Source organism: Pecten maximus, chromosome 10 (genome assembly GCF_902652985.1).
Source record: "Pecten maximus chromosome 10, xPecMax1.1, whole genome shotgun sequence".
In the NCBI taxonomy this organism is placed as follows: domain Eukaryota; kingdom Metazoa; phylum Mollusca; class Bivalvia; order Pectinida; family Pectinidae; genus Pecten; species Pecten maximus.
In genome coordinates this window covers 43,727,644-43,741,732 of record NC_047024.1, presented here as the reverse complement: position 1 = coordinate 43,741,732, position 14,089 = coordinate 43,727,644, and the positions used below count along the sequence as shown (strand labels likewise).

General features: G+C 33.9%; 1 protein-coding gene across 1 annotated transcript in view; it reads right to left on the bottom strand.

Moving 5' to 3' along the window:
- The window catches only part of LOC117336726 (ovarian abundant message protein-like), a 29,012-nt gene extending 15,523 nt beyond the window's left edge, over window positions 1-13,489 (bottom strand). The window contains exons 1-3 of the mRNA XM_033897340.1: window positions 13,463-13,489; window positions 6,882-7,625; window positions 6,455-6,497 (exon numbers count right to left, since the gene is read on the bottom strand). Of these exons, the coding sequence (XP_033753231.1) occupies window positions 6,455-6,497; window positions 6,882-7,625; window positions 13,463-13,489 (814 nt within the window). The remainder of the gene's footprint in view (window positions 1-6,454; window positions 6,498-6,881; window positions 7,626-13,462) is intronic.
- Window positions 13,490-14,089: the final 600 nt, after the last annotated feature.

The window sequence follows — 14,089 nt, the reverse complement described above, 5'->3', positions numbered from 1 at the left end:
CCTTTGAAAAAGAAAAATTATCTGCCCAACTTTTCCCTTTAAAAATAAGCCTTTTTTTTTAAAAACCTCCCAAACCCCCCGCAATCTGGTCAAGTTTCCCCAAATTGTTTGGATTAGAAAAAAACCGGAACAAACGGGCAAAAAGGCCCAGAAATTTAACAAAAAAACCCCAAAAACCGGTCAAAAAAAACATTAAATTTTGGAGTGGTTTACCTTCAAGGGTTTTACCTTTGGAAAACCCCCTTTACCCAAAACGTTCCTTTAGAAAGTTATTATCTTCAAAGGGTTCCCAAATTGTAGCAAAATTTCCCTGTAAAAAACGTTACCATTGTATCCCGCTTTTAATCTGTCAAAACGGTTACCATTGTAGTAGCTATTATCTGTCAAACGTTACCATTGTAGTACAGCTATTATCTGTCAACACGGTTACCATTGTAGTGCAGCTATTATCTGTCAAAACGGTTACCATTGTAGTACAGCTATTATCTGCTGCAACGGTGACCATTGTAGTACAGCTATTATCTGTCAAAACGATTACCATTGTATACAGCTATTATCTGTCAAACGATTACCATTGTACTACAGTATTATCTGTCAAACGGTTACCATTGTAGTAGGTATTATCCGTCAAACGTTACCATTGTAGTACAGCTAATTATCTGTCAAGACGATTACCATTGTAGTACAGCTATTATCCTGTCAAACGATTACCATTGTAGTACAGCTATTATCTGTCAACGATTACCATTGTAGTACAGCTATTATCTGTCAAACGGTTACCATTGTAGTACAGCTATTATCTGTCAAACGATTACCATTGTAGTACAGCTATTATCTGTCAAACGGTTACCATTGTAGTACAGCTATTATCTGTCAAACGGTTACCATTGTAGTACAGCTATTATCTGTCAAACGATTACCATTGTAGTACAGCTATTATCTGTCAAACGGTTACCATTGTAGTAGTTATTATCCGTCAAACGATTACCATCGTAGTACAGCTATTATCTGTCAAACGTTTACCATTGTAGTACAGCTATTATCTGTCAAACGATTACTATTGTAGTACAGCTATTATCTGTCAAACGGTTACTATTGTAGTACAGCTATTATCTGTCAAACGGTTACCATTGTAGTACAGCTATTATCTGTCAAACGATTACCATCGTAGTACAGCTATTATCTGTCAAACAATTACCATTGTAGTAGTTCTTATCCGTCAAACGATTACCATTGTAGTACAGTTATTATCTGTCAAACGATTACCATTGTAGTACAGCTATTATCTGTCAAACGGTTACCATTGTAGTACAGCTATTATCTGTCAAACGGTTACCATTGTAGTACAGCTATTATCTGTCAAACGGTTACCATTGTAGTACAGCTATTATCTGTCAAACGGTTACCATTGTAGTACAGCTATTATCTGTCAAACGGTTACCATTGTAGTACAGCTATTATCTGTCAAACGATTACCATTGTAGTAGCTATTATCTGTCAAACGATTACCATTGTAGTACAGCTATTATCTGTCAAACGGTTACCATTGTAGTACAGCTATTATCTGTCAAACGATTACCATTGTAGTACAGCTATTATCTGTCAAACGGTTACCATTGTAGTACAGCTATTATCTGTCAAACGATTACCATTGTAGTAGGCTATTATCTGTCAAACGGTTACCATTGTAGTACAGCTATTATCTGTCAAACGATTACCATTGTAGTACAGCTATTATCTGTCAAACGGTTACCATTGTAGTACAGCTATTATCTGTCAAACGATTGCCATTGTAGTGGCTATTATCTGTCAAACGGTTATCTTTGTAGTACAGCTATTATCTGTCAAACGATTACCATTGTAGTACAGCTATTATCTGTCAAACGGTTACCATTGTAGTACAGCTATTATCTGTCAAACGGTTACCATTGTAGTAGCTATTATCTGTCAAACGGTTACCATTGTAGTACAGCTATTATCTGTCAAACGGTTACCATTGTAGTAGCTATTATCTGTCAAACGATTACCATTGTAGTACAGCTATTATCTGTCAAACAATTACCAATGTAGTAGTTATTATCTGTCAAACGGTTACCATTGTAGTACAGTTATTATCCGTCAAACGATTACCATTGTAGTACAGCTATTATCTGTCAAACGGTTACCATTGTAGTACAGCTATTATCTGTCAAACGGTTACCATTGTAGTACAGCTATTATATGTCAAACGATTACCATTGTAGTACAGCTATTATCTGTCAAACGGTTACCATTGTAGTACAGCTATTATCTGTCAAACGATTACCATTGTAGTAGTTATTATCTGTCAAACGATTACCAATGTTGTAAGAAACCCCGTTCTACTGTTAATATTTGTCACACCAAATAAGGCGGTATTATGAGCACGGCAACATATCGAGGTAACGTTTAAGAAAATGAACAAATGCTTCGTTAATATATATATTACAGTAAGAGATAATTTAAAATCAGGGTATTGTATCTAGGTTTTATTGGATTTAAACGAAGGCGTTATATCGAGGTTACACTATTGCTACATTAATTTAATTTGTAAATAAATGCCTCGCCCCCTCTATATTTACCAAAATAATTGAATTCACGAATCAGTGTCTCTCCCCCTATATTCACCCAATTAATTGAATTCATGATTCAATGCCCCTCCCCTTCTATATTTACCAAATAAATTGAATTTATGATTCAATGCCTCTCCCCTTCTACCTTTTCTATTATATTTTTACCCATTTACGAGATGGTAACAATAAGTGTGTACAAGATGGTAACAATAAGTGTGTACAAGATGGTAACAATAAGTGTGTATGAGATGATAACAATACGTGTGTACGAGATGGTAACAACAAGTGTGTACAAGATGGTGACAACATGTGTGTACGAGATTGTAACAATAAGTGTGTATGAGATGATAACAATAAGTGTGTACGAGATGGTAACAATAAGTGTGTACGTGATGGTAACAATAAGTGTGTACGTGATGGTAGCAATAAGTGTGTACGAGATGGTAACAATAAGTGTGTACGAGATGGTAACAATAAGTGTGTACGAGATGGTAACAATACGTGTGTACGAGATGGTAACAATAAGTGTGTATGAGATGGTAACAATACGTGTGAACGAGATGGTAACAATAAGTATGGACAAGATGGTAACAATAAGTGTGTACGAGATAGTAACAAAAAGTGTGTATGAGATGGTAACAATAAGTATGGACAAGATGGTAACAATATGTGTGTACGAGATAGTAACAATAAGTGTGTACGAGATAGTAACAAAAAGCGTGTACGAGATGGTAACAATAAGTGTGTACGAGATGGTAACAATAAGTGTGTACGAGATGGTAACAATACGTGTGTACGAGATGGTAACAATAAGTGTGTACGAGATGATAACAATACGTGTGTACGAGATGGTAACAAGAAGTGTGTGAGATGGTAACAATAAGTATTACGAGATGGTAACAATAAGTGTGTACCAGATGGTAACAATAAGTGTGTACGAGATGATAACAATACGTGTGTACGAGATGATAACAATACGTGTGTACGAGATGGTAACAATAAGTGTGTACGAGATGGTAACAAAAAACGTGTACGAGATTGTAACAATAACTGTGTACGAGATGGTAACAATAGGTGTGTACGAGATTGTAACAATAAGTGTGTACGAGATGGTAACAATAAGTGTGTACGAGATGGTAACAATAAGTGTGTACGAGATGGTAACAAAAAGTGTGTACGAGATGGTAACAATATGTGTGTACGAGATGGTAACAATATGTGTGTACGAGATAATAACAATAAGTGTGTACGAGATAGTAACAAAAAGCGTGTACGAGATGGTAACAATAATTGTGTACGAGATGGTAACAAGAGGAATGTACGAGATGGTAACAATAAGTGTGTACGAGATGATAACAATAAGTGTGGACAAGATGGTAACAATAAGTGTGTACGAGATGATAACAATACGTGTGTACGAGATGGTAACAATAAGTGTGTGAGATGGTAACAATAAGTGTGGCCAAAGATATAACCTTGGGGGGTGTACGAGATGGTCAAAAGTGGTTCCTTCCAAAAAACGGTTGGGTCCCGAGTTTTGGTTTCTAATTGGGGTTTGGTAAACAACATTTATATGAAGAAAACCCTTACCACTGGTAGGAAGAGAAGAATGGCCCAAGGTCTAGAACCACGAGATCTTACAGTAAAAACACATTTTCTTTAAAAACACACAACAGAGAATTCCATCATTAAAACCAAACACTAACTCAAAATAAATAAAACAACATACGACACAGATTTGTATGGACACCCCTGAAACAATACAAATACACCCGGGTGTTCCGCGAGGATAGGCGTCTTCTGTTTGGTTAATAACACCCCCAGGTAAATACACGTCAAATCAAGGTTATGTCACGTATGAGAACTAGGGTGTAACAATGGAACTTTAGTGTAACAATGGAACTAGAGTGTAACAATGGACCTAATAAAGAAAAGAAATAAAGAATAAAGTAAGAAACCCCCATCTTTTTTAGTTCATTAACAAATAACTGGCATTTTAATAAATGCTCAATTTTCGACAACCAAAGTGTTTGTTGTTTTATTGCCAAAAACATAGCAGAGGAATTGTGGGAGTTATGTATGTTCCAACATGTAAAATACGATGGCATAAAGAGAGTTAAAATTATTCTACCAATAGCTGAAGCTACAATATATATATACAGAGAAAAAAATTAACCGAGCTATAGCTGACCCTACACGACATACATAGAGAGCTAAAATCAATTTACCTTTAGCTGAACCTACAAGATATAAAGAGAGAGTTAAAATTAATCTACCTATAGCTGAATCTACCAGACATATATATATAGCATGCACGGCGTATAGATAGTCAAAAACGAAGTAGAAACCAATTGTAAAAGTGAAGAGCACTGACAAGAAAACACGATGCTATAAAATTCTGACAGACGAGGAAAAAAATGCTTGGAAAGGAAAGCTTTTACTACACAGCTTGTGACAGTCATCATTAGATTTCGGTCAGCGAACTAACTTCAATAGATACACTGCTCAGATGTACGAGGTCAGGCGTTTGACACATAATTCTGCAAGTCACTAAATTATTTCCCCAAAGAGAGTGTAAGGTTTAGGTCTATTTCTCCAAGGCCACTTACTCTATTAGTTGATTGGTAACGTGGAGAGGTCAAAGGGCACCAGTGAATAGAACATTGAATCTCACAATTCAACAAAATAATTCTAGAAATACCAAACATTATCGTACCGAAATCTACACCTGAGGTCGGGTGTAGTCTATAAATAGATTGGGGTATTCTTCCCATTCTAGTCACGACTAGGATTAGATGTTATGAATGGATGTCTCCTGTCGGATATTTATACAGAAATATGAATGAACATATCCGACGTAGCCCAATATCCTTTGTCTAACGTGGATAGACGTGTTAATCTCAGATTGTTCTGATGAACTTTGAACTTCGGTGTCAGTTAGAAGAACAAAACTTTGTTTTAAAATGTTACGTAATTCATAAGAGATTATCGTATTTAACATGTATTAGATATGCCAACACAATTTTTAGGGGTGTCACGATTTGCAGTAGACAGCGACCTTGTCATTGTTGGGGACGACCCTAGTTGGACGGACTATGGTGTCATTCTCACAAATCACGTTTGCATTACGTATAGACGGGTACTGATATTATGTTCGTTTTTTTTTTTATAATAAATGCAATTGGCACTGGTGACAATAATAGCTTAAAACCATACTACTTAACATGGTATATGATTGTTTGTTGTTTCAAAATATAGTCCAATTGACAAAGCGTAGGTAGTAGAGGCCTCCCGGGTACGTAATTGTGTAGAATTCTGATAGTGTCAAAAGGTTCCGGATATATGGAACCAAATATACGTCAGGTATATCAGATAGGGTTTGAAAGGGTTATCGGCCCCTAGAGTTTGAACCCAAAGGTTATCATGCCGACATGAAAAAACGGGATCGTTTTGGATATCTATCAATTCAAACACTCATCGTTTAATTAGTGATGTGATTAAGTGTATTGGTCTAAAACCGCATGTCAATACTATATATCTAGTTCTTTATGTTGGATAATTAGAAAAGTACTATTGCATATATGAAGTTTCCGGTTTCTTCAACATTTCTTATAGTATTGATTTATAAGAAATTATTTGACATTTTTATTTCGAACATGTTAGTTTGTCACAATGAGGTAAATTGCGAGTATGTATATTCTTATATAGTTTTCTTACTGGCAATGACGGAGCGATCTGACTTTTTCACTCTAGCATAGATTAATCATTACAGATTGTGTAATCTGAGATATACCAGACCTACTGCAGTAGAGGAGGCGTGTCTGACCCTTATCGTACAATTAATTACACTTACCATTACCTACCTGTAAATACCAGGTGTCTAATGAACACCAGGCTTGATGCTGCCTATTCATTAAAAGGAATTTTATGATAATAACATTTGGAGGAGATTGTAATAAACTTATCCTGGACAGCTTAGTATGTAGTGCACGTCAAGAGAATGGGTTTTAGTGCGAAACTGTTATGTAATGCTGTGAATTCACCTGATGTGTGTTTTGTCCGGCCTATGGAATACGGTCATATATCCAACCATTTTGAAATGCCATGATGCAGACATTTGCCTCGCTGGTAATGCGAGATATGATATTGGCCAGTATTTACAATATATGCACAATAATGATGCAAATGGGATGAAACTTTATGGTAGAATCTTAGTTGAAAATGTCTTGCTCTTTTATTAAGCTTCATATGTAAGCCGGCAGGATGTTGATCCTTTCCTGAAAGCAATACGTCCAAGGGAGGGTTGCCATCTATGGTGACAGAACCGTCCAAGGAAGGGTTGCCATCTATGGTGACAGAAACGTCCAAGGGAGGGTTGCCATCTATGGTGACAGAAACGTCCAAGGGAGGGTTGCCATCTATGGTGACAGAACCGTCCAAGGGAGGGTTGCCATCTATGGTGACAGAACCGTCCAAGGGAGGGTTGCCATCTATGGTGACAGAAACGTCCAAGGGAGGGTTGCCATCTATGGTGACAGAAACGTCCAAGGGAGGGTTGCCATCTATGGTGACAGAAACGTCCAAGGGAGGGTTGCCATCTATGGTGACAGAAACGTCCAAGGGAGGGTTGCCATCTATGGTGACAGAACCGTCCAAGGAAGGGTTGCCATCTATGGTGACAGAACCGTCCAAGGGAGGGTTGCCATCTATGGTGACAGAACCGTCCAAGGGAGGGTTGCCATCTATGGTGACAGAACCGTCCAAGGGAGGGTTGCCATCTATGGTGACAGAACCGTCCAAGGGAGGGTTGCCATCTATGGTGACAGAACCGTCCAAGGGAGGGTTGCCATCTATGGTGACAGAACCGTCCAAGGGAGGGTTGCCATCTATGGTGACAGAACCGTCCAAGGAAGGGTTGCCATCTATGGTGACAGAACCGTCCAAGTGAGGGTTGCCATCTATGGTGACAGAACCGTCCAAGGGAGGGTTGCCATCTATGGTGACAGAAGTGTGTTCCCGTCGGATTATGTGGTTCTACATTTTACGAATGAATTACGAGACTTCGTGTGTTTATAAAACATGTACTTAAGTTCCTAAACTAATTATATCGGTATCTAAATACCGAGTTCATAGTCCGATTGTAACAAATATCATACGAAACTTGAACATTAATACAGACAGCCCGAAGTAGCGAAGAGAACAACATGCAAATGTTGTGTTAAGACTTCAAACATCGCAACTGTTCTCAAACATGAGTTGCTGCAGAATAATCTTAAACAAAGATGTCAGATCAGAATAGAATCACTATCACAAAATTGCGTACTTCAAATATCAAATTCCCCATTGAAACTGGACGATGGCATGGTATTCCCAGGGAAAATAGGATGTGTAATTTATGTTTTAGTAGTATCGGGGACGAATCTCACTATCTGTTTAAATGTCAAAATGAAGAAATCACTTGTATTAGGAAAAAACATGAACCTCACTACTTTCTCAAAAATCCAACTATGCCGAAATTAGAACGTCTGCTGAAAAATTGCAATATCCTAATCATGACCAATCTAGCACTGTTTCTAAGAAAGGTGATGCTTTTGATTTGAATGTATATCTATATTTACATGTGTAGTTACTTGTATTATGTACTGTATGTATCCATCTTGTCATGCTTATTTCTATTGTTTGTCACAAATGTCCTCATGTTACACATATTCATGTGTCTGAGTGTATCAATTAAAATCTTGAAAAATCTTGAAATCTTGGTAACAGCTCAATAAAACATTATCCGACTTATCCAACACCTACAGCAACTGTAATCAATGACCAGAACCCAGAACATATTTGTAAGGAAAAGTTTGTCATCGACGTTATTTGTACAAAATGGAAGCGAGATGAATATGTTTCATTTACTAATTGCGTGCGCTTGTAATGTTGACTATAAATAGAACATGTATATTGCTGTTGTACATACATATATTTTCTTGTCTGCGTTTCCAACCTTGCATATCGTGCATAAATGGTGGATTGGGCCAAAGGTCACAGTTGTATGAGGGGCGTAGTCTTAATTCAACAAACATGACATCGATTTCCCGTGTGGGAAAGGTCATCACAACTGTAAACATACAATGGTTTATTTCACTATTCTGTATATCTGTTATAAACACAAACACATATTGTATTTTCCTGAATATTTGTTATAAACATATGTATGTAGTATTTACCTGTATATCTGTTATAAACATATATACATATTTACCAGAACATTGTTATAAATATATGTATATTGTATTTACCTGTATATTTGTTATAAACGTATGTATTGTATTTACCTGTATATCTGTTATAAACATATATATATATTTACCAGAACATTGTTATAAATATATGTATATTGTATTTACCTGTATATTCGTTATAAACATATATATATAATATTTACCAGTATATCTGTTATAAACATATGTATTGAATTTATCTGTATATCTGTTATAAACCTATATAATATTTACCTATATATTTGTTATAAACATATATATATATTTACCTGTATATTTGTTATAAACATATATATATAATATTTACCTATATATTTGTTATAAACCTATATATATATTTACCTGTATATTTGTTATAAACATATATATATAATATTTACCTGTATATTTGTTATAAATATATGTCTTATATTTACCTGTATATCTGTTATAAACTATATATTGAATTTACCTGTATATCTGCTATAAACATATATATCATATTTACCTGTATATATTTGTTATAAACATAAGTATTGAATTTACCTGTATATATGTTATAAACATATATATTGTATTTACCTGTATATTTGTTATAAACATATATATATAATATTTACCTGTATATTTGTTATAAATATATGTATTATATTTACCTGTATATCTGTTATAAACCTATATATTGAATTTACCTGTATATATGTTATAAACATATATATTGTATTTACCTGTATATTTGTTATAAACATATATAATATTCACCTGAACATTGTTATAAACATATGTATAGTATTGACCTGGATGTATGTTAATAACACATATATAGTTTTTTTTATCTGTATATCAGTTTTAAGCACTTACGTATATATATACATATATATATGGGGCAAAGAAATATATTACTTCTTTGACCCATATATATATATATACATTGTATAATGTTAATATAGCGTTCCAGGGACCCATATATATATATATATTATTAATATATATAATTTAATACAATGAGATAAAACTAATAAACAACAACAACAACAACAATTTATGACAAAATGGATTCTAGGTTGAAACAACAAAATCGTTTGCAATTTCTAAAACATATCTTTTATATTTCAACATATCCGCGAGGTAGAGATAAAACGGCTGGCCGGAGGCGCCTGCTATTCTGCTTCATACCCTCACAGTGCAACTGTCGGCCATGACCAGCCCCCGCGGACGAGGGGGGTCAATGGTAATTACTGGGGATCAATGTCTATGACTTTGAACTCCATTGTTTATGTGTAGTGTGCTGCAAGTCATCTGGAATGGTTTCTTTCATGTAGTCATATAAGATCAGGAAAAACAACTGATGATATCAATTGTCTGGCAATTGACTTTTAACCACCATCCTCTCTGACTTACGTCATCTCATTCTGGGAATCGTATGATTCCTATTAGGAGCGTATACAGTCCGTTCTATTAGTATAACTCCTAGGCTTAACTATCTACCGTGTACGCCTCAAACTAACTTCATTTTGTATCGTATATTAAGTCTTTTAAAGTCAAATTCCGCTGTACTGTCGTTATGGCCGGCAACTTAGATATAGATATCAACCAGAAGAAGCTGTTTAAAAGTATTTGACTTCAATGTCTTTTTAAAAAATGGTATTCTTAACGGTAAATAATTACGAGTCACTGTAGCATGTGGCAACAATCTGGAATCTGTAAATAATTTTATTTCGACTTGTCAACAGAACATGACTTTTTCCAAAAATTTTTATCGTAAGACTGACGTTATAAGTTAAACTGTTTTTACCAACGTGTATCTAAAAGTGTCTTATGAAAAGGAATCAATTTGTTTTTGTAGTAGTTCATGTTTAACATTATTTTTTGTTATTGTTTTCCCGTAAATCAAACATCGACGATCAACACATGTTTATTTAATATACACATTATGTTATAGTTTTATCGTATCTTTATATTTAAGACATATGGAATTATTTTCAAATGCGTTAAATGTTAATGTTTGTCATTGGTATGTAAAGATTGTAAATAAATCGTATATAAATGTTATTGATATGTCTTTCGTAAATTTTGTAATTATATCGTATGTAAATGTTAAAAATATATCGTATGTAAAATGTAATATATACATCTTATGCAAATGTAATAAATATATCGCATAGATGTTATAAATATATATCGTATGTATAAATATATATCGTATGTATAAATAAATATGAATGAATAAATCTGCGCTTGTCATACCTTCACCGTAAGCATTATCCCCAGCCCCTTTCAATCCCCTGCACCCTTTCTCTTTATTTTCCATTCACAAGTTAAAATGTTCAATGTTATATATCCAAATAGTATTAAAGTATTGTCAGTACTGTTCCATAGCTACTTTATGTCTACAGGGAGACAGATTTACATAAATACTTAGTACTTGTTTCTGAATCCTTTTTGAAACATATTGTATATATTATATTGCCATGTACACATGTATTATTGAATCAAATAATGTTTAAACCTAAACATGTTGTAAAAATACCGTAAGTAAATGTAATACATATATCGTATGTAAATTTTATAATGAAATCGTATGTTAATGTTATAAATAGATATGTTGTATGATATAGACAAATCGTACCGAAATGTTAGATAAATTAACTAGATACCACGTACATTGTATGGTAATGTTTATTGATATAAATTTGTAATCTAAATTCCGTTTAACCAATCTACATTTTATATTTATTATCAAAGAATTTAATGAAAATTACAAGTTGACGCGGACATGATAATATGTCTTACAAATAAACATACCCATAACTTTTGTTAATTACAGATATGAGTTACGGTTTATCATACAAATAAACAAAACCATTAACTTTTTTATTACAGACATTATCTATAGACTTGATACTCATAGTGCTATAATATATGCATAATAACAAATTTATTATCATATTGTTTTCAGAAAGTTGTGAATAATCATTAAAAAACGGTGAATTTTTGTTTTGTTGTAAAGAAAAATCTGAACAATTACTGAAGGTAAGCGAATCAGCCCTTAAAAGTAGTACCTCATTTTTAAATCAGAATTTCTAAATCTAAATCTAAATAAGAGTAAGCCTTCATGAAATACGTATAATAAATGAACGATTATTTTAGCATTTCATCAGAAAATTTAGGTTTGTAAAAAATTAAGACACACATTTATTTTCAATAACAATTGTCGTAATGTCTAATAAAGCACAGACGTTAATTGATTATTGAATTAGTTTACGTTAAAAAACATCTGGAAATGCAGCTGGGTTTTTTTCAGGATCTGTATGATAAAGTATAACATATTCTTTTATAAGAAACCGTACTTACTGATATGTATATGTAATCAAAATCTATTTTCCTCGGATTTAGATAAATTTTTATGCATAAAATTCGTATCAGTTTATAAAATTTTGTAAACATTTACCTAAAAATGAAAAAAAGAGATTCAGATGAAACTAAGATATGGGAAGGCTGACGAATACTACTTCTGCGAGTGTAAGTGATATTTCAATATTGTGTTTGTTTGGTGATAAAACGTCCTCAAGTTCACCAGACGACAATGTAACTAAAGTGAAATGTTGTACAATGTTGCACTATGTTGCACCACAAGGTAATTACCTGACGTCTGTCCCAATGGAAATCCTAATCCCGACTTATTCCAATTCTAACACAAACAAAATTCGGTGAAATGTCTTCTGAATACGCATTGAAGTTTGAATCACAATTTCAGGTATAACATTATACCATCTGATTTTTAAGATATACACTTTATGCTGAAATGCAATGACATGCAAATTATGCACCTTAAACATAACAAACAGTTCTCGATGTTACGTCACGACGAGCGCTTACGGAAATCAGGATCAAATATTTCACAATGGCAGCCATTCTGGTTTAATCATACGTGCAAGTCGGTTCCTCCCTATGCCTGTTAACCTTCAAATTACCTCCCTTTGTGAACGCTCTCATTACGTCAAACCCTATTTAACAATCATTTTATTACCTAATTTTTACAGCAGAGAATCTACTAATACAAGTTCGGAAAATCTGCGGCGAATGTTGCAAAGAAGTTCAAAGAGCAGAAAACAGAGCGTTTTATTTTCATTTCCTTACAGCCGTGATACACCCAAATCCTACTCCGTCATTATGAGGTATAATCACTCCTAACCATATGGCGTTTTCGGCACGGAATCAAAATTTAAAGATGAAACGTTGCATTTAATTGATTTGCAATGGTTTCATGGTGCATTCCGGTGCTCGAGTATTAACATGATATTGTGTATTGAACTGTAAACATGACATGTATACCCTGGTATTTTCTGGCTTTCCCTAAATTGGTCAATATTTTAACGTTAAACTAAAAGTGAGGTCGCTGATTGGTTGTCTCACGTATACATTAATAGCACGGTTAGCACAGATTGTATTCATCATTTAACACCTGTGTTGCTTAAAACACTAATTAATCGTAAAGGATGAATATCAACATAATTTACGCAACCGAATTGTAAATAATTGTAGATCAACACACAACTAAGTATATATATTATGACGTATCCGTCTTTTACATCTGTTTAAAATAATTGCAGAACTTACGGTGCTTATCTTAACAGCGATAGCCATTTTCTCCAAAGCGAAAACGCATTATCATACAATTATTGTCTTTTGATAAGGTTGATAAATGGTTTTATTAACCTGTGACAATATTAACCGACCGTGAAATCCGAGGTTGATATTTTTATAAGATATCTAAAATCAAAAAGCTATAATAGTTGCGTTATAGAATGACCATTTGTATTTGAAAATAATGGATGCAAGTAGCTGTGGTGCTACTATATGAAACTTGTGTAAATATTGATTTTTATCGTCAGATGATCTTTTTCACACTTTTTAATTGGTTAAAATAGTGGTTAAAGACCATATTGACCGGTCAAGCTAAAAAGCTGGAAGAAAAACTGTTTGACCGGATGTTTCGAAAAAAAGAAAGAAATTACCTCCCCTTAGTATTGTCCTACAATGTACACTGTCAAACATAATGCAAGCATTTAAAACACAGACAAGAATGCTTCTTTATGTTTGGAAGTTGCTGCACATTTTATGAATTTGTGTTTTTATTGCAAATATTTACTGTTTTGATTGCTTACAAGTGTTACGTGTATTCATTGACTTTTTAAATAAAAATAGTTATTTCATAATTAAAGTATTATAGTTCTTTTACTTCGG